Consider the following 20,050-nt stretch of genomic DNA (forward strand, 5'->3'; position numbering starts at 1 on the left):
CTGGAAGCTGTTCCCTTTTTCTGGGCACATTAAAACTTTACTCAATGTATCAATCAATCTTGCCTCAGTTGTAGCCGTTCCTCTGAGACTGCGCATTGCCTATTCACTCTTGATGGACGAGCGCTTTCTGATCCAGAATTACTAGTGCGTTTTGTCTGAAAAGGTGTACGCTGTTTTGAATCTGGTCGCTCATGTTAGGTAAGTTTCTTAGGTCATAGACGTTTGCTCGCTTATTTGATTCCGTGTTCTCAAAGAACTATGTTGCCGTTCTTCATAAGATATTTTAAAAAGTATTCGTATACCTGAATGTCTATATGCTACTGCAAAATTCGACTACATTGAAACAGGGCCTTGTAATAAATCCAGATTTTTCCCTTAGCATTCCCGTCACTGGGCTACTTATTGTTTTAGAACTTGTGACGGGAGCACCTTCTGTAAGCATTTGCACTCCTGTGTCGAATAATGGTTAAGCGCTGTTTAGCCACTGCATAAGCTTTTTACTTATGCCTTCGCTTACATTGCTCTTGGATGGTAAGCTAACAGTAAAGAGTACTCTTTTTTTTCTTGAAAAGAGATGCTAAAGTGAGTTGCTTAGCAATGCGAGTACTGCTGTTTGCTTATGTCACCTACTTCACCTCTATCCATGCAGATGGTAAGCTGCGACAATACTTTTCCAATAGATTGCTAGATACTCTTTGCGCTCCGTGCTTTTCATGCATCGAACAGCGCTTGCGCTGCTGCTTCAACTTGTAGGTACTGCGGACACTTGAGAAAAGTTAACATGGTGATGGTTCCTTGTAAGAGCTCGACATGTCTTAGAACGGTCTTATGCTGAATGTAGTCTGACACCTTGTGTGAATGACTGCTGCAGAAGAATGATACATGATCTAGTTGTGATGCAGTTCGCATGGCACCACTTTGCTTCATGGTCCTTCCTCATTATTGTTTCTGTGTGAGTGAGTCGCCGCGAGAGCATGCTACCGCTAGGTTGTCACAAGGACATATCTAGAAGCTGGAAGTCATCATTGTGGAATATGAGAGCTCGTCTTCGTTATGCGCGGCGTCATAGAGGATAGCTACACTGGCTTCATCCGTTCGTTTTACAGTGAAGATGCATATAGCTAAGAGGTGGGAAAATGTGGTGGACCGCGAGTGAGCAGGAATCTAAATCAAGGAGCGTCAATACGGCCTAATATCGCTGCAGCCGGCGATGGGTGCGGCAGGGGTGCCCCTGGTTCTTACACGCACAGCTTTACTTACGAATAACGTAATCGACGAAACCCACACGAAATCACAAAATATCACAGAAAGATTACAGAAAATCTAAATGGAAACACAGGAGAACCGCAGCTCTGCTGTTTCTGCAGATTTAACACCAGGTAGAACTCGGGTAAGTTTTTAAAAATTATATACTGCAGCGCAGGCAATAGCTGGCAGAACTCAGGAAATTGGGATAATTTTCGACTGTTAAAATCTTTTTCCGAAAAGCTAGCTCCCTGTCACTGTTCTTGTGACTGGAACCACATCGCCACACGAATCTTATATCGCACCAGTCAGCTTCAGGAGCCCTCCTGGCCTACTGGCTTATAGAGCCTGCGACTAAGTGAATGCATAGCACGATTACCATGTTCGTGCCTTCGATACGTGAAAATATTTTTAATCTTTTTGCGAATACACTAAAACATTTTATTAATTGTTCACGAAAAAGCCGCCTCTTTGTATGAAGCTTGTACTGGTTCTGAGATACTGAGGCCAGCAGCAACATGTGTGTTAATTACACTTAAAGTTTTAAATCCTAATTTCCACAATACAATGCGCGCGGTGACAACAGGTAGCTCCTAAGTCAGGTATGGCTCATGTATGTCTTAATAGGCCGCAGGAAGGATGCAAAGCAATGCGAAGTATCAAAGCGAAGGCCCTCAACTCGGAAGTTGGCTAATGTTCTAGTGGAAGCGTACTTTGTAATACGAAAATCAATGATGCAAAAAACAGCAAACGCATACAGAAAAAGCGAACATCTTCTTTCGCAACTGCATAGTCTATTTCAAAAATTGTGAATGTCAACAGACGTCGTCTCGTATGATTTTTTATTCACTTGATGTCACAAATGTGCAATTCGTGTAACAACTGGTACCTGTGCTCTCTCTCCTTTTCTTAAATTTCCTTCCCTGTAAATTCGCCTTATGTGAGAGAAAAAGGGAACAAGCCAGTATTGCTCTACAAAAGCCACCTCTCGTGATTTTCGTGTGCACTGATACTCACGCTTCACACTCTTTTCTTTATGGTGCAAACGTATGATTCTCCGTTGTAGATCTCACTGCCAGATTTTATGTGGGAAGTTGAAAGGCGAAATTGAGTAATATTTCAACATTTTGCGACTGAGACGTTATTACTTCAGAGCAACGTTAGCTTTCAAAATATGTCTCTCTTCCACAGGGAAGGCACGGGGCTGTCGTATGATGCCAACAGAAGGCGATGGCTGCGAACCAGATATTACTAAATGGTATTACAACGCAGGAGAAGTTACATGTCAGAATTTTATGTATGGAGAGTGCGAGTCGCCAGGCAACACGTTTGACTCCAAGCAAAAATGTCAGGACACCTGTAAGGGTAAGCCGTGCTTTACCTTCTGCTGAGATGATTGTGTGCAGCATGTGGCCTCTTACACATCGAAGCGTGTTTCATCGGCATGAATACGTCTTTCTATTAGGCAAGGTGCTGTGAGCTTGCTAGTAAGCAATTCAAGAAATTACTATGGAGAACAGTAACAACGCTAAGTAAACCGCCAAAATGCACAACGGTTATTTTAGGAGTTCAAATTCAGGCATACTAGCTGGTGTGAACAAGATTTACGTTGCTACTCGGACAGACAACAGTTCTAAGCCAACCATTGCTTTCATTGGTTGATATTGGCGATTACGGAAGCATGGTAAATGATAATGGCATATTCATAATATGGAGGGCATGCAATCTTTATACGATGTAAGGCGCTATTTACACACTTGTATGGTATTTTCTTCTCGTTATGCGAATTTACAGAGTGGTTTGCGTTTACTGCTGTATAAGATTAGCACAATAACAGTATACTGTAGATATATGAATTCGTTTCATTACTTTTGTAACACTTAGGCGAGACTTTGGCCAGCTTCATCTCGCATTAAACTGCATTTAAAATTATATTTTGCCCACGTCTCTCACTTGACTGCAAAACGGTTAGCACGTTTAAAATGAATGAACAAAAAAGTTTTATTCAATGCACCATGATTTCAAACACAGATTTAGCGCGACTATACCCCAGTGAAGGAAAATTACGTCCCCTACATGCGCACTGTCGACATTTGGGGACGCAGCTTGTTTCGGTGTGTTCAGTCATTGGTATTCAAGAAAAAGCAAACAAATATTCAGCTGTGGATTGACTGAACCTGCTTCATACTCAGTGTCTTCCTCTTAGCTGAAATAGGGCTGCGCATTGGCGCAGACGATCAGTTTACTGAAAAGCTCTACAATACTGACGAGGTATGTAGGACATGGTGTGTTCCGGCATCTACATGGAGCCTGTAATTTTTATTCCTCTTATGCTGTAAAAATGCCACGTGACTGACTTTAGAAAAAATGAATGCTTCATTGCACTAAGTAGGATGAATTACAGAGGATATTGAAATTCACACATGATATGCAAATAGGCTTTGACAATAATTCACTGTTACAAGAGTAATAGCAATTATTATAGTACTGTTATGGTTACTGTTATATTACAGAGAGTGCCTCGGAGCAACGTTGAGTGAATTCGACACATGTAAGGAGAGTACTTCGCAACTCGCTACATTCTGGACACATTGGAAACGTAGAGAAATACAGGAAATATTGTTTAATAGAGTTGCAGAATAGGGTATTAGGGAGGTCATAACTGGTGGCTAAGCTCAGTTGGAAGTTAGCACTGCTCTTTGTGTGCCACTGGGACTGTTGTGCTTAGAGTAATACTGTAGATCTAACTACAAATTGGAAACATTGGCTCCGCTAGAGCTTTGCAAAACTATGCTTGTGTAGAATCGACAACAGAAGACATTTCGGGGATCCGTATTTGATGCGCACAGGTTATCCCTGCCTTAAATCAAACATAAGACACGCTGGGAGCTAGTATCTGTCTTGAATATCTGTGTAGCGGGGCTAGTACGCGCCAACAATAAGTATTAAGCAAATTAAAAGTTTTATTTTGGTTATAGTAAATTACGCTAACACTTGCGGGAGTATAATAAAATGCTTAGAATACTAATATTGTGCTAAGTAGATTTCGCGTTATTTGTGCACGGTAATCAATGTGCTTGTTAGGTTAATGCTCCATACTTGGCCACCCCGACGCAGGCGTTGGAAAAAGACCACAAGCTCCTGAGCAGAAACCGAAGCCACGTCCTCCTGCGCCAAGCCCTCCTGAATGGTCACCTCCTCCTAAGCGACGTCCTCCCAAAACAAGTCCTCCTTGGAGCCGTCCACCCAAGCGGCATCCTCCAAGGCCACGTCCTCCTAGGCCAAGTCTTCCTGAGTGGGCTCGTCCTAAGCGACGTCCTCCTAGACCGGATACGCACCCAAAACACCCTCGTAGGCCAAAGAAACGTGATTCAACTGAAGAAAGCGGGGAGAGTAAAGAGAGAAAGCCTCCTAGACGTAAGTACTTATCAGTACGAACAGTGTTTAAAAGTTTGAAGCGAACAACCATTGACAAACATGGCGAATGGTGTAGTTTATATTGAGGTTTCTCGCCACAAATTTCTTACGGCAGAATATTTCGAGAGCTCGTGGATTGGAGAGGGGGTAGGGGGAGGGGATGTTCAGCTAAAGAATTGCGATTTTTCCAATAACTTCGCTTTTTCTGACACACCTCTATGTTTATGTTTTGGTCGGGCATTTCTGGTAGCTATGACGCACATCTACCACACCCAGTACATTGACTACTACGAGTAGATTCGAAAATAGAAAACGGAAGCAAATACGCTTGTGTTCGAGAGCTCCCACTGACGTCGTCGATCTTTGAGGTCACAAGGCCACCTGTTCAGACCATTTTTTTTCTGGTGACACGGTGGCGAGAATCAGGGCCCGCTGGTAGAGACTGTGCATATGGCTATATGCCACTGTAATGCGAGTCCCTTATGTTAGGTCTCTACACGGTGGTGTTGCACACGAAAAAAACTGACGCCATTTTTCTGTTCGTCAGGCGCTCATTTCAAATCGAAAAGTAGGATCCGTGGGCGGTTTATCGAAAGCAATGGATGGTGAACCAGAGCGATGAGCGGTGAAGCGGAGCGATGAGCGGTATTTTCACCTTCGCCCAGCGTGGGGAGAGCCCTGCTTTAGACGTACTGGGAAAGTAATGAAGTCTGCGTCACGCGCAGGCTAGTTCGCCCTTATCAATTAAATCTCCGTAACAGTGGCAGAATGCCGTGGAGACGAACGTACGTCCTCGTGGTAGGCTTTGTGATCCATACCACAGTAATGTGTAGGCCTTGCACGAGTGGAGGGAGCATCTAGTGCCTAGAAAGCGATAATATCGTCAAAATTGGGGGACCCTTAAGCTTCACCTTTAAGAGTTGAACGCGATAGCGAAATCCGGCCCCTAGTGCGCACTTCAACCACTAAGTGCACACTTATTAATGTGTGTTCTTACACACACACGCACGCGCGCCCAGACGCACGCGCGCGCGACGTGGTCAGGACAGGAAAGCGGAGTTCAAACGCCAACAACGCCATGAAGATGCCTTGCTGAGAGCCAGGGAAGCTGAAATGAAGCGTCGTCGTCGTGATGTCGATCACAGGCGTCAACGACGCCAAAATGACACAGAACTTCGAGCTAGAGAAGCGGAGGCCAAGCGTGGGCGTCGCCAAGACAACCCTGACATGAGAGCGACTACTTGACATGAATGTCCCGCCGGCATTCATCATTAGCAAGGGCTCTGCTGTAGTCGCATGGCCTCCGAGTTGGCGGGCGCGCGACGCGTTTGCCATCTCGGAGGCTATAATGTTTGATCTTTGTTTGATATGTTTTCCGCTAGATGGGCATAGTTGTCCATTTTGGAGTTGTTTGTAATTTTGTGTGTGTGTGTGTGTGTGTGTGTGTTTTTAGCATGAACGTAGTTTGATGGCCTCGCCAATGCGCCTACAAATCGCCGAATGGGATAATTTTCGTTGTGGCACCTGCCGAACAAAATAAAGAAGAATCCCTCAAGGCTGTGCCTAGTTTGCAAGACACACGGCAAGAAGTCCGAGAGCCGATGTGAGTAAGAAAGACGTGAAGTTGGTCTTCACATGCCTGTGTACTTCAAAGTTTTTCACACACGAAAATCGCACTGAAAGAGTTGATGCAGTTAAGCTTCGCCTTGCGCGATTATGCGCTTCTGCCATGCAATATTAAATGCGTTAAGGACACTCCTTCCACTACATGGCATTTATGTAGTCTTTTTTTTTTTTCGAAGCAGTGGCAAGTAACATTATGGCTTTGTGGTAGGACACCTGCTTGGCACGCGAACGGCCCGAGTTCGATCCTAATGGAACCGAAGATTTTTATTGTTTATTTTATATTCTTCTTTCTCGATTTTTCGGTCACGGACGATTTTTCGCTCACAACCAACGACGCCGACAGCGACATCGACACCGGAATTTCTGCGACACGAGCTCTCTAACGCTATCGCGTTAAAAACATGTATACAAGCTGATGAGTCTGAACCACAAGTCACTAACAGGTCGCATAGTCACGGCTAATACAGCATCATGGGCGTCGCTTAGAGCTAGAGCATTGGGATCATCTTGTACAAGTGGGAAGTTTGAAACCTGATGACACATGCTCTTTCAAAAAGAGCATATCTTTACTACACTCAAATGAGGTCTTCCGTCTTTTTATCTTAAAGTCTGTGATGAAGGACAGGCACTGTGTTTTTCCTCTCGACAGCTGCTTTGCTTTTACGTACCCAGTGTTTCCCAGTATACGTCGCTCCACCAGAGCCCAAGTTCCATCGCTTATGTGGATCCCCAAAAAGCATGAAACTGGACCCTGGGTTTCAGTGGGACTAGGTTTCGCGGTTAGGTGCATTGCAGGTATTACTCTTTTCTTGCGTCTCATTTAGTGTTTATTGCTTTTGATATACGAAACAAATTTTGTAAAACTGTACTAGGAAAAACATGATTATAGTTTATAAATGCCCTAATGCAAACAGCTAGCTTTCAGGTGGCTTACTTGGACATAAAAGTGCTGCATAAATGAGTTTTTATTGCAAGTAAAGCCGTGTCCACGAGACTTTACAACAAACATAAAGAACACAGCAAATCCTACAGAGCAGAGGAATAAATGATTAAACGCGCGTTTAACGACTGCAATGTATTAAAGCAAATATATGCTGTGGAGCTGTCCTAGAAGAAATTATTGTGAGGCGAACACCTAACATGGCTCATGAATTGAAAAAAAAAAAGTTGCCATCCGGCTTCGCGTACGGTATGACCCCTAAAATCAGGTGCGGCAATACCGGAGGCTGCGCAACACCGGATGAAATGCAGAATACTTAAAGGGGAAGAGAGGGGAGTATATGGGTGATAAACAAGATGTACTTACCTAGGTAAACGTTGAAAAATTCTAAACGGTAAAAGCTCAATAAATTCTCTCGAAGTTACGCATACGAGAGAGTCAAATTTAAGCGAGCGTTTCAGCACATAAGACCCAGTAACTTATTGCAAGAGCTCGGCCGAAATTCACCTGTATTTCAAAAAGAATGTTAAATAGGGGTGTACCATATTTAAGTATTCTAGTCGCCCGTTGCGGCTAAAGTGTTTTATCTAACGTGGTTAACCCCTTAACCGTTTTGATAGTTGGGATGTTGTCTCCTTGAAATGGAGATTTTTTAATCCATTATGGAACACCTGTATTCTAAAAAGCTACTTCTTACAGTTCAAAAGAAATTGAAGGACATACAAAGGCAATTTAGCTTAATGAAGTTTACTGTTGCTTACGAATGGATGAAAGGCTGGCTACCTGCTAATAATTAACAGTAAAAAGGAAACGTTATCATGAGCACCGCCATAAATTTTCAGCATTGTGAGAATGGTGTCATCACTCTGGCAATTTTAATATTCCTGACAAAAACGAAGACTTTTGCATCAATTGGACAAGCTGTACTCGTCCGAAACAGCTTAGGAGACGTTCGGCGAGAACGAGCTGTGCTCTTCCGAAACGGTAAAGAGTTTCAGCTGTGAGTAACACATCTAGAGGGCGTAGCCTGCGAATATGAACAATAACACTCTCATATTGACGTTATGGTATGAAATTTTTCCTGTCATTTCAGACGTGACCAAGATGGTATCTTGATGCACGAGACGACTTCTCATATAGCAGGAGTTGCGAAACTTTCACAAGCACACATTGCGAATTCATAGCGAAAAAAATTGACATTCCGTTTGGCTCCGCCAGCAACGGTGTACTGTGCAGTAGCACATTCAACATCAAGGTTAGACGACGCTAGGCCGTTGCTTAGCAGGTGCTTCTCTCTCGTTAAACTGAATTTAGAAAGCCCCAAGACAATTTTGAGCATGGGCCGAACCTATTATCAGCAGAACCCTTCTAGGCTTATCGGAGCTCAATTTCGACCAACCTTATCCCAAGTTCAAGTTTCCGGTGGCTCTGGCCATGCCATGGGCATGTTCTAAACACTGAACCACACATTCTCATACATATCCTGCTGGCTCATTGCCTGGTTGTACATTGCTTCTTGCATTGACATACCTATGCATTTACCCGCTGAGTCCTGCTGAAGAGTCGTGTTCTTTCTTGACAGCCGCAAAGTTTCGACTGGTAGGGTACACAGTGGACCACTTTACACGCATAAGGCGGTTTCACCGTATCTTTCACTTACACAGTTAGGCTCAATGATCAAGGAATTTTGACGAATGAAAGCGGCCATATCATGGGGAATTACCAGTCGTGTAAACAGCATTTTAACCGAAGAACAGGAAAATAAATGCCAGAAAAAATTGAATTGCATCAGCACCGAAGGATAGAATACCGTTCCAAATCGTGCACACAAACATGGAAAAGCACCAAGGGAACGGAGCGCGTGCCGTGTGCAATGATACACCAACCATCTTATATACTGCTATAGTCTCTTGACCCGCCGTTCAGTAGCAATGGGGATATTTCTGTTCCAGATAATCAAGCATAAAAAGTTCACGGAATATGCATAAATTTACGATGGGCATGTAGATTTCTCTAAGACAGGCAGATTCTTATTGTAAACTTGCGTACTATTAAAGAACCCTATGGAAAACCAAGTGGCACTGTCTTAGTGCTGTACCTGTTTATTGGACCAGTGGCGCGCTGGGTACTGGGACGCTGGCACGCTGCACGAGGCACACTGGACGCTGGCGCACTGCCACTGGGCCACCAGTTACGGGCCGAAATCGGGCTTTTACATTGTTTTTTAAAACTGTGGTCATACCCAGATCTTAATCAGGGCTGAAACGCGAGCACTGCGACAAAAAAAGAAAAAAAAAACCTAAAAAGACGAGCGAGCGGCAGTCGAACCCACCAACTCGATGCACCGTGCACCGTGAATCTGACACGTTACCGCTGCGCCACACCTAAAAGACGAGAGGTGGCTTCTTTTTTCTTCATGTTATAAATACTTCCGGTAGCCAGTATTTTCATTTTTATTGTTTAGAAACGCCGATTTCAGTCTCTTCGTGCTCGCGAGAAGGTAGTTAAGAGAAGGTAGTTATTTTTTGTCATGTGCTGCCTAGGATCAGAACGTCGATATGGCACGTTTTGCCGCAAAAAAATATTAGCGTAACCGCGGATGTGTTGCGGCAATCGCAATGACTCGCTAAGCAGTTAGTCATACTATATAAAAAACAGTGTGCATCTGACATGCACACTGAACACTTTAGTTTTCGTCACCCGTTTGAACATATTTTCCGTCCTCTTTGTTTAGGTTCCGCGTACTATACAGCCACAGTAGTTCATCCTAGCCGAACCGACCGTTAGGCTTCTGTGCTCCGTGCGCCACGTTCGCTGTGATGAACGTGGATATTCAATTACGAAGAATCTAATAACCGTTTAAATGCAGTTTCGATCATACCTGACTCAAACGGGGCCATATTTGCACCTTACACTACATGAATCAGAAGGTAAAAATGCCGAGATTGAGCGTTACATTGGCTCACTGTTGCCGGTGACGTGCGGCTTTCAGCGGTACGAGCCCATATGGAAGAACTGGACTGGCTGCTAGAGTAGGTTGATGTCATTATCAGACTAATACTAATGTCGTATTGTGTTGCGAATGATAAGTTCTTTCGATGCGGTTATTTGAGCTACATTCACGACACTCGACCACACACTTCAGAGAAAGCGCGCGCGAGTTCGGCAGATGATTGCTTTGGTGAATATGTACGTCCGTCGTTTAACAAATCTAAAGCTAGATATGTGTAGGACACAGAATAGAATAATATTTTCAAGATATTCGATAAGTTTTTCTTTTGACTTTTCGCGACCCAATAACAAATCTTATATGAATTCCACTTAGCGCACCCACTTTTTCCAATGTGCTGCCAGTGTTTCCAGTGCGCAGGCAGACACTGTACAGCGTGACCAGTGCCTCCCAGTGCGCTGTAAGACAATGGGCCACACTGTACAGTATTCCAATCGTCTTTCAGCGCACTGGGCGGCACTGGCCACGCAGTACAGTCTGTCCCAGTGCCTTCCAGCGCGCTTTAGTACACTGGGACAGACTGTACAGCGTTTCCAGTGCCACCCAGTGCGCTAAAAGGCACTGGGAGGCACTGGCGATGCTGTTTTTTTTCGATAGGGAAGTTTTTCAGATTACCGAGTCCCAATTATCCGCTGGCGTTCCCGTCGTGTGAGCAATAAGTATTTGATAATCCGCAACACCCTTAGTTCCCAATGTAACGTTTTACCGTTTACGCAAACGAAAAGAATACTGGGAGAATCAAAATAACCTTGCACGGCCAATGCTGGTTGCTTCGCCAATGCTGGTTAGGCAAAAGGGCGTTTTGGTTGCTTGAAATCGTTTTATGAGTGCAAAGCGGTTTACACATTAAACTTATACATTACTTAGACATACATAGTACTTACACATTAAAAGTTTTTCATCAAACACGACAAAGAATACAATTCCTTCCGAGAAGATGCAGTGAAACCTTCTGAAACCGCAAAGCGTGAAGGCGTAACTGAATATTCAGAGCTCGGAGATCGAACAACTCTACTACATTGATGAAGAGATGTTTCATTTCACTCTTTGTTTAACCTCTGGAGCCCCGATAATACTTGAAACTTGTAGAGTTGAAGTGAATCCGGTGACGACACCGCGTGTTGCACGAATGCTAGTATCATCCGAACATTGATTTCACATTGCAGGTAAACTACCCACAAAAGGCGGTGCTTGTGCAGCAAGACCACGAGGAGGAGGCTGCGATGAAGATTCCGAGAAGTGGTTCCATAACCCAGGTTTTTATACTTGCAGCAAAGTTGTACCAGGGCGATGTGCAACGATAGGATCATTTTTCGACAGCTGCGAAGCATGCCAACAAAAATGCATCAGTAAGTTAAGCTCACATTGTTTTCTTCAGCGACATATTCAAGTAATGTTATCTCTAGTGAAATTGCCCTTACTAGAAAGTACGCTGATCGCGATACGTTAACATGAAACATCAGAAAATATCAATGGTCGCATACAACTTACGAAGTCCGGAGAGGACCCGCCCTAGCCCTAACGACTGAAGCTAGGCGGCTGATTGCTTCTGGTACTAAAGAAATAGTCCCTCTAAAAACTCGGCAATGTTTGCCGCAGGCGGCGTCACCAGCCGTACGACTCATGACGTCAGTCAGGGGTGCGCGCCCATTGGTGCAGGCACGTGTGCATCCGCCTTTGATAAAGGAATGCCGCGGACTTCTAAAATTGTATCCGAATATACTTAATGCGTATAAATGGCTGGACCAGGATCAACAAATGCCGAGCATTAAAACTGCCGTAGATCCATACGTAGAATACAGGAGGTCTAGAAAGAAGTCCCTACACATTTTTAAACAGGAATATAGTATATGAAGCCGTACAGAAGGCGAGATCACACCTGCAAATCTCTCCACTCCCTACACAAAGTGCGCAGCAATTTCATTTTTTGAAGAGGTATTACCGGTACTATACACAGTGTGCAGCAATTTGCATAGCGCCCGTAATACATTTTTAAAGATTAAGGAGGCGGTGTTGGAATAAGTGCACTGTACAGAACAAGATGCCCGGAGGCGCAGAACAATCTACGAGCGTCTACGTGGTTGCTGCTGTGCCTATAAAACCACTCCTCGGGCTTACGGTAGCCAAGTGCATTCCATTCAGAGTAAACCCCTTTGGCTCTCACAGTTTATTCTGAAAGCTGGTCAAACTCAGCATTTTTGCTGCTCTCTCTGCGAAGTTGCGCGATGGCAACGGAGTACTGCCGCAGTTGGCAACGAGATTTGTTCATATAAATACATATTCACAACCAAGAATTTTCTATGAAGCAGTTACTATACAATGATGAGGCGCCACAGACGAAGTTTCATAGCGTTATCACTTGGAGTAGTAGCGTTGTGTTTTGCGTGAGAGTGCAGTGAACAGAACGACAATTGTATATTTGCGTGTCATTCATTAGAGCCTCTGTAATGGCCGATGTATGAAAGCAACTCATATAGTCATAGTTGCAGCTCGCGCATAGCCCACATTGATATATATTCCCGATTTTGGTACGACTGTATTCGCGCAACTAGCACCTAACACCTCAATGCTGCATCTAAGATATTGATAAGTTATTAGGCAATCTCGGTTATGTAAAATGTCGACCCTGCCGCAAAACTATCATAATCATGAACGGGTATGTGCCAAAGAATTTGAGCAAATACCACTACTCACCGCTAGGTCGTGGCCTACAATAATCCTGATGGGTGAGAAAACGAGTACAGATATAGAGTGAGAAAGAAAGAAACAAGGAGAGAAAGAAGCAGAGAGAGGTAAAGAGAGATATAAAGAAAGAGAAAGTGAAAAATTCTTGCCGAAAGTAAATTCATCACGAGGCGGGAAACCGGGATACGAACCCGCGTACCCTCAATCCGAAGGCTAGCGTCCTACCCACTCGGCTATCCAGGAACGCTAACAGAGCAGAGCATAGTCTTGTATATTATGGTAAGAGGGTGGGAAAGGGTAGTAAGTATGCATAAGGAGAGAAAGATGTGATGGTTAGGAGGAGGGAAAGGAGGAGGAGAGAGAGTAAAGCATAACACAGAAAGAATGAGAAATAGAGAGAGAAATGCAGAAAGAAAAAGAGGGACAGAGATAACATCAACGAAAGAGAGAGAAAGGAGCAGAGAGAGAGAAAAAGTTACAAAGAAAGAGAAAGAGACAAATCTGTGCCGAAAAAAAGAAAATCCTTCACGAAAAAGTCTTCTTTGCGCCCACCTACCGAAGGAGACATCGCAGAGAACCTGCGTTCTATAGTGTACATAGCCTTGGTTGAGCCCGATCGTGTCCAGAGAGTCATGGGGCGTCCTAAGAAGTGCGTACTCCCGAGGAGGAAGCCGCGCATCTCGAAGCTAGACGTGTCGGTAGAAGGGGAGTACGAGCGGCGGCAGACACCCGCTTGACTGTGCCAAGCTTCGCGCCGACGACGATAGGAGCCGCGCGTATATGTATAAGTATGTATATATATATCTCGAAAAATGCTAGACGTGTCGGTACGCCACGAAACGCAGATCCTCCACGGTAGCTAACGGCGAGCGACCGCTGGCGGACTCAGAGACGGCACGCTTATGCATTACCAGCGAGATGGCGCTAGGAGTGCGATGCGCATTTAAAAGTCGTCGGTGAGCTCGCTCGTGCGCACGGAGAATCGCGCGGTTTTCTCGTGATGAGGGGAAGAGGGATGTTTCAAGCTTTCACCGTATGTCCGGGCTCATGTTACGGAGCGTACGAGTCACTCGAGCTCACGCCGCTAAACGAACAAACAGAAGATGAGCGCGAACTTCAAGTGTTCGACACTTAATAGGAGCGCTGCTCAAACTGCTGTCGTATAAAGGCATTGCTCGCCATGCGGCGGAACGACTTTTTTTCTTCATAATGCTAGCGAAAAGGCTTGTTCGACTTAATAAGCACTACTTGCGAGATGGAAACCGCAGCCATGGATGCCACACGTTTAGTGGTGTGATGAATACTAAAATTTGCAAGCGGAAAAGGTGACTAGCATGAGCGAGGCACAGTATTAGACATCACTGATAAAATAACTTGAGTTTGACCCTCTTGATGTCCATAGCATGATATGTTCACCGCTAACAAATCACAGAGTAAGATATATAAACGCAAAACTAGGGCTCTCGGTGTGCTGCACTCGTAGGAAAAATTATTGCCAGTTCCCTTTTCCACTGATTCATGCCATGCCACATATATAACAATTCAAAGGGGCCCTGCAACACTTTTGCAGCATGGTCAGAAAACGCTGTCGATTGGTAGTCCAGGCTCCCGAGAGCACGGGAGCCAAATGCGCGCGGCCTAGCATTTACAATAAATCATCAAAGTCAGCTGAAAATCGCTTCCTCTTCACTTGAAAAATGATGCTATTTACTAAAAATCACTGCGTCACTTACACAAGTTCCTCGCCATTGGCTTATTTGAACATAACGCGCTCGGTAGTTACTGCGGCCGCCGCGGGAGGCTGTCACTTCACCGCGCGCGCGCGCGATCGCACTGAAAGTACGCCGCGCGTTCGAAGAAAACAAAAGAAGTGCTCAAGGTCACGAGGCGCGCGTGCCGTACCTTCTTCCCCGTGCTACCCCTCCCTGCTTAGCTTCCAGCGCTTTCGTCAGGACGAGAGAAGAGAGAAAGCAGTTACAGCATGTGACAAATTCTAAATCATTTTACAGCATGAACGGATTCTAATTTTTTTCTGCGGTAGTCAATTCGGGAGGAAATAAGCTCCTTTAGTGAGGCCCTTCCATGGCTTCTTGAAAAAGCGTTGCAAGGCCTCTTTAAAGGGTAGCTTATGGACCAATGTAAGGTTGGAAGTCATGTTGAAGCGATGTCCTCTGTATCGCGTCAAAGTTCATGCTACTGTTCGGTGATGTGCACATCAGGAGTGGTGGTCGTCAGCGTAATCGAGCAACGCTTCATTATGGCTTGCACAATCAATGTATATTACAATGTCATAAATGCGGATAGCCAACACTGCAAGACTTGGTGTTGCGCCGACATTACACTTGCATAGGACCTTTCTCCTAAACAGCTGGAAGTACTCACGTGGCTCTGTGGTAGTAGACTTGACTGCGACCCAGAATGCCTCGGTTCCATTCCGAGCCATGTTTTTGAGTCTTTTCTTGGATCGAGATTTTTCGCTCACCAGCAACGTCGTCGCCGCTGGTAATGTATTTTTCTGGAACACGGGTTCTTTAACGCTATCACCTTAACATTTCCAAAGTCCATAGTTCCCGTGGCTGCCGCGGGAAACCACCGCGCGCCCGCGGGCACACTCGCGATCACGCTGAATGTAAGCCACGTATTCCAAGAAAAAAAGAAGTGCTTAAGTTCATGAAGCGAGCGTTACGTACATTCCACCGTGCCGCCCATCCCTGCATGGCTTCGAGTGGTTTCTTCAGGACGAGAGAAGAAAGAAAACAATTACAGCGTGCGACAATCTTTGTAACTCCGCTCATGCTGAACGGAGCCTAAAAATTTTTGCGGTGGTCCATTCGTGAGGAAATAAGCTCCTTTTTTGAAGCCGTTCCACGACTACTTGGAAATAACGATCTCTGAAGAGTTACCGCGCATATTTAAAGAACGTTATACATCTGGCAGGTCGCAAATAACCAAAGAGATTAACAGGTTATATTGTTTAGGGTGCGGTCATGTCGTTTCTTGTTTTTATGTCTTCGTGATAGCTGTGCACTTAAAAAAAGGCTTTGTAGCGGAGTAAGCACATAAATAAACAGTAGAAGAAGACTATGCTTGCGAAGTTCAGCGCAAGAGAATACGTCATTTTGAGAATAGCACACAATACTTCATATTTTGAATTATCAACAACGTGTATCAAATACACCAGGTTATCTAAGCACACGTTATCACACATTTTTTGCCTATAGTTTTCTTCAATGATCGGCCGGAAATATGCAGCGTCTAACTTTTTGTACTTTTTTCTCACTTTCAGAACACAGAAAGAACTTGTGTGATTACATTCACTGAAATGTAGCCGCCAAGCAGGAACAGAAATGGGCGTCATCTCGTATTTCTAAAATAAGCGTAGGTTGTAGAACGTATGAAATTTGTAATAAAGCTTTCATGTGAAAATTTAGTTATTTAAGCATTGAAGCTACCTAGTTATGTTCACCCGGCCGTAGACATAACTACGCTGATCATGTTGAAATTACGCAACCCTATTTGATAGTTTTTGCGACCATTTTCTTTCAGTTAAATTATTTTTTTTTCTCTGCCGGTCGTTTCTTGTGTTTTTGTACAGGTGCACTGTATTAGCGACATAAGCCTGGTATTCTTTTTAACGTGGGTAACAGCACGTGAAAGAATGGAGTACAAGAGGCACTAAACGTTTCGTGGCTTTTTGTGAGTGGTACAACATTCATGTTGTACCACTCATGGGTAGAGGACGCGCGTCAGGATGCTGCCCGCCATCTATGCTGATCGTACACGCAAGTTACTATGAGGACGTGCGTGTTCTCCTGCAAACATAACAACAGAAGAGATCCGCAAAAAATGAAGCTGCTGTGTTCATATTTAAACATATTTCAACATCTGAAGAAGGACTTGTAATATGTAACCTCTATTAATGAATTTCGATCGGCACCTTCAAGAAAAAAAACTGCTTCAATGTTTAAAGTTCCTAGTGACTCGTTGGCTGGCACGTGGTATCACTCTGTATCTAGCAAAATATCTATCTTCTAGATAAACTACATACACGTGCAATGAATTATTGTTTGTTCATTTATATGCAACTTATTTGTGGCTTGAAGACTAAGCGATTAGGGAAGAATTGTGGTCTGTATTCTATGGTGTCGCTTTGTCAAAGTGGTATTATTTATTGATCGATAATAAATACTGTACTTATAATGCGGCATTTGTACTATTTGGCTACCGATTTGGCGGAAATAATTACTGACATGGTTAGTTTGGCCAGATTTAGTTTAAGTTCTGGCTGTTTTTCAAGTCCACCCAACGGTTACCCTGTTCCACGGGGTCATAGTGAATTTAGCTGAATCTGGATTGTGAATTTCTTTTCTAGTGTACCTTGCCAATGCAGCGACCGAACAGAACGTTTATGGCTGAAGGGTGGGTGCACAGCCCCGCTGATGCTAGAACTCGTCCGCTATAACAGGCTTTTTGCGTGCTTCGCCTGAATATAACTGTCTCGACACCTGCGGGACCTAGGGCCAAGAGTGCAAAACAAGAGCCTGCAGAAACAATACGCCTCATACGACGGATTGCGAAAAAAATCTGGTTGCGTTAACACCAACAAAGCTCACCTCCTTGTGCAATCTATAGAGCCACAAAGACTCTTTTATCGCACCCACTTTCATCATCTCACGATGGCCAAGTGGGCTCGTGCAGAGGTGAATAACCAGGAAGCCATGTTGGCAATTACTGGACTTTCGCGTATCACTCCATTGCCAACACTTCAACAAAAGTCCCAATTCGAACAACAGCACTCATTTGAGTGTTCTTGCTTCAGTTAGAACCATTCCGCTGAGGCTCTGAGGGTTACCCATTCCAAACGAATGCGTGTGTTCTCACTCGAAAGTACTCTTCGTCTTGCCTGCCAAGCAGTTCTCTTTTTGAATCTGGTAGCACATGTTAGAATTTTTTTTAGTTCACACTCGTGTGTTCGCTTATTCAATTACGTATTCTGAAAGAACAATGTTTGCCTGTTTTTATAGAATACTACTTTTTCAATTATTTTAATCCCTCAACGCCTATGAGCTACTGTGTAATTCGACTACATCGAAACAGCCAATTGTTGAAAAATGAAAATTTCCCTTTAACAATCACATCGCAAGGTTATTTATTTTATTGGCACCTGCGTTGCGAGCACCTGCCGTAAGCACTTGAAAACGTGTACACGTGTTACACAATTGTTAGGTGCTGTATAGCCACTGCATAAGCTTTCCCGGTAAATATCGGCACACATTACGCAAGCATGGGAATCTTACAGCGAAGAGCAGTTTTGTTGTGCGGAAAAGGATGCTAAATTGCATTCCTTAGCGATGCGAGTCCTGCTGTTTACTTTTTGCACCTACTTCACCTATATTCATCAGGATGGTAAGCTATGACAATATATCTGCTATAAATCGCCATCTAGTGATTTACACCCGTATTCAGAAACGCTCCTTCACTTGAACTTGACTTGATGATGATGAAAAAACATTTATTATAAAAGAAAAAAAGAGAGTTTGGGGGCCAAAGCATGACCCCGGTACATGGTCGGCGTCCCTAGTCCGGGACACCGCATGACGAGGCCCCGTCTCGCGCCCGTCGCACCAGAGCCCGTTGCGACTCCAGTGAGGAGCAGTTGAGGAGGGCAGTCTCCCATGCCTCTCGTGAAGGGGTAGGGGAAGGGGGCAGGTCGGGATTTTTAGTACATGCCCACACCATGTGGAAGATATCGCAGGTCTCCCCACAGTGCGGGCACCGCCCATCCGTGTTTGGATCGTAGTGCTTTAATATTGCAGGGCAGAGTAGAGTACCTGTCTGCAGGCGCCTTAGAGTTCGCTCATCCGCCTTACTCAGACCCTTTGCAGGAGCCGGGAAAAGGCGGTGAGTGTCGCGATAATATGAGAGAATTTCTTTGAACCGCAGAAGCGGTGTATTGGCCTCTGAGTCATAAGAGCCAGGGTGAGGAGCCCGGTGGGTAAGCGCTCGGGCGGCCGCGTCAGCGGCCTCATTACCTCGTAAGCCCTGATGGCCAGGAGCCCATATAATGCGTTTCGGGGTCGGATCAATGGCAGCCCGTTTTAGAATGAACTTGACTTGCCACCGCCTTCAACGCATTTCGAACGCGCTGCCTTTAGGCTGTGCCAAGGCAGCAAAAACGCGTTTCGAACGCACTGCCCAAGGCGGTGGCAAGTCAAGTCGAGGAGCGTTTCTGAATACGGGGGTTAACTTCGTGTTTTTTTACGCACATGACAGCGCTTGCACTCCTTGTTCAACACATGGGGACAGTGGTAAGATAAGACAGACAAGCAGGCAGGCAGGCAGACAGACAGGAAAATTTTATTAGCAAGTGTGTTTGGACCCCCTGGGTCCCTGGACCACCGCGTGGTCCCACGCCACGTCTACACGGTCATGCCTCTCACCGCGATGACATCGGCAGCCCGAGTCACCGCAGCAAGTTGCAACACCGGGTCGCCAGACGAGAGCAGGACTTCCCAGTCCTCCCAGCTGGAGATGGCAGGCTGCCCCCGCGGGGGAGAATTGCAGGAACCCATTTCCCATATTCTTTCCGGTAGCATAGGAAACGTTAACTTGGTTATAAATTGTTGTAAAAGCTCGAAAAGTCATGCTTGAAACGTTCTTACACTGATTATAGCCCGACAGTGCATGTGAAGGAGTGCTGGGAAACAAGTAAGCATTGGTCTAGGTAATAATAATATCTGCGGTTTAATGCCGCAAAACCACCATATGATTATGTGGGACGCCGTAGTGGAGGGCTCCGGAAATTTCGATCATCTGGTACATTTGGAAAGGACCCACTAGGGCGTAATTCTACCTTCACACTTTGTTGATGCTTCTGCTGATGATGATGATCAATTATGCTTGAGCGCTACGTAACGGGTGAATCACTAAGTCACCCACTCGTTGTACAGTTTACATATTTTCATGCCTGGTGCGCGTTATGGGTTCTGCTACGCGATATTATATGTGCCAAGGATACTCCTTGCTCTACATGACATTTGCATAGGATTTTTTCAGAATAAGCTTCAAGCAGCGTCGGGGCTCTCTGGTAGAACATCTGCTTGCTACGCACAACGCCTGGGTTCCAT

The 20,050-nt window shown here is 44.8% G+C and overlaps 1 protein-coding gene across 1 annotated transcript; it reads left to right on the plus strand.

The window, feature by feature from the left end:
- Positions 1 to 573: 573 nt before the first annotated feature.
- LOC119375553 (uncharacterized) lies at positions 574 to 16,362 on the plus strand. The gene is made up of 5 exons (XM_037645748.2): positions 574 to 652; positions 2,437 to 2,610; positions 4,363 to 4,662; positions 11,405 to 11,587; positions 16,210 to 16,362. Exons 1-5 carry the CDS (start codon positions 598 to 600, stop codon positions 16,242 to 16,244), a joined length of 747 nt encoding a protein of 248 aa, XP_037501676.1. The 5' UTR covers positions 574 to 597; the 3' UTR covers positions 16,245 to 16,362.
- Positions 16,363 to 20,050: the final 3,688 nt, after the last annotated feature.

The sequence above is a fragment of the Rhipicephalus sanguineus genome, chromosome 11 (assembly GCF_013339695.2).
Source record: "Rhipicephalus sanguineus isolate Rsan-2018 chromosome 11, BIME_Rsan_1.4, whole genome shotgun sequence".
Lineage (NCBI taxonomy): Eukaryota > Metazoa > Arthropoda > Arachnida > Ixodida > Ixodidae > Rhipicephalus > Rhipicephalus sanguineus.

Excerpts from the sequence above, each read along its gene's own strand:
- LOC119375553 (XM_037645748.2), top strand. The coding sequence starts at position 598 with ATGCGAGTACTGCTGTTTGCTTATGTCACCTACTTCACCTCTATCCAT. Across the intron at positions 2,611-4,362 it reads ATGTCAGGACACCTGTAAGG|GCGTTGGAAAAAGACCACAA; the intron begins GTAAGCCGTGCT and ends ACCCCGACGCAG. Across the intron at positions 4,663-11,404 it reads AGAGAGAAAGCCTCCTAGAC|GTAAACTACCCACAAAAGGC; the intron begins GTAAGTACTTAT and ends TTCACATTGCAG.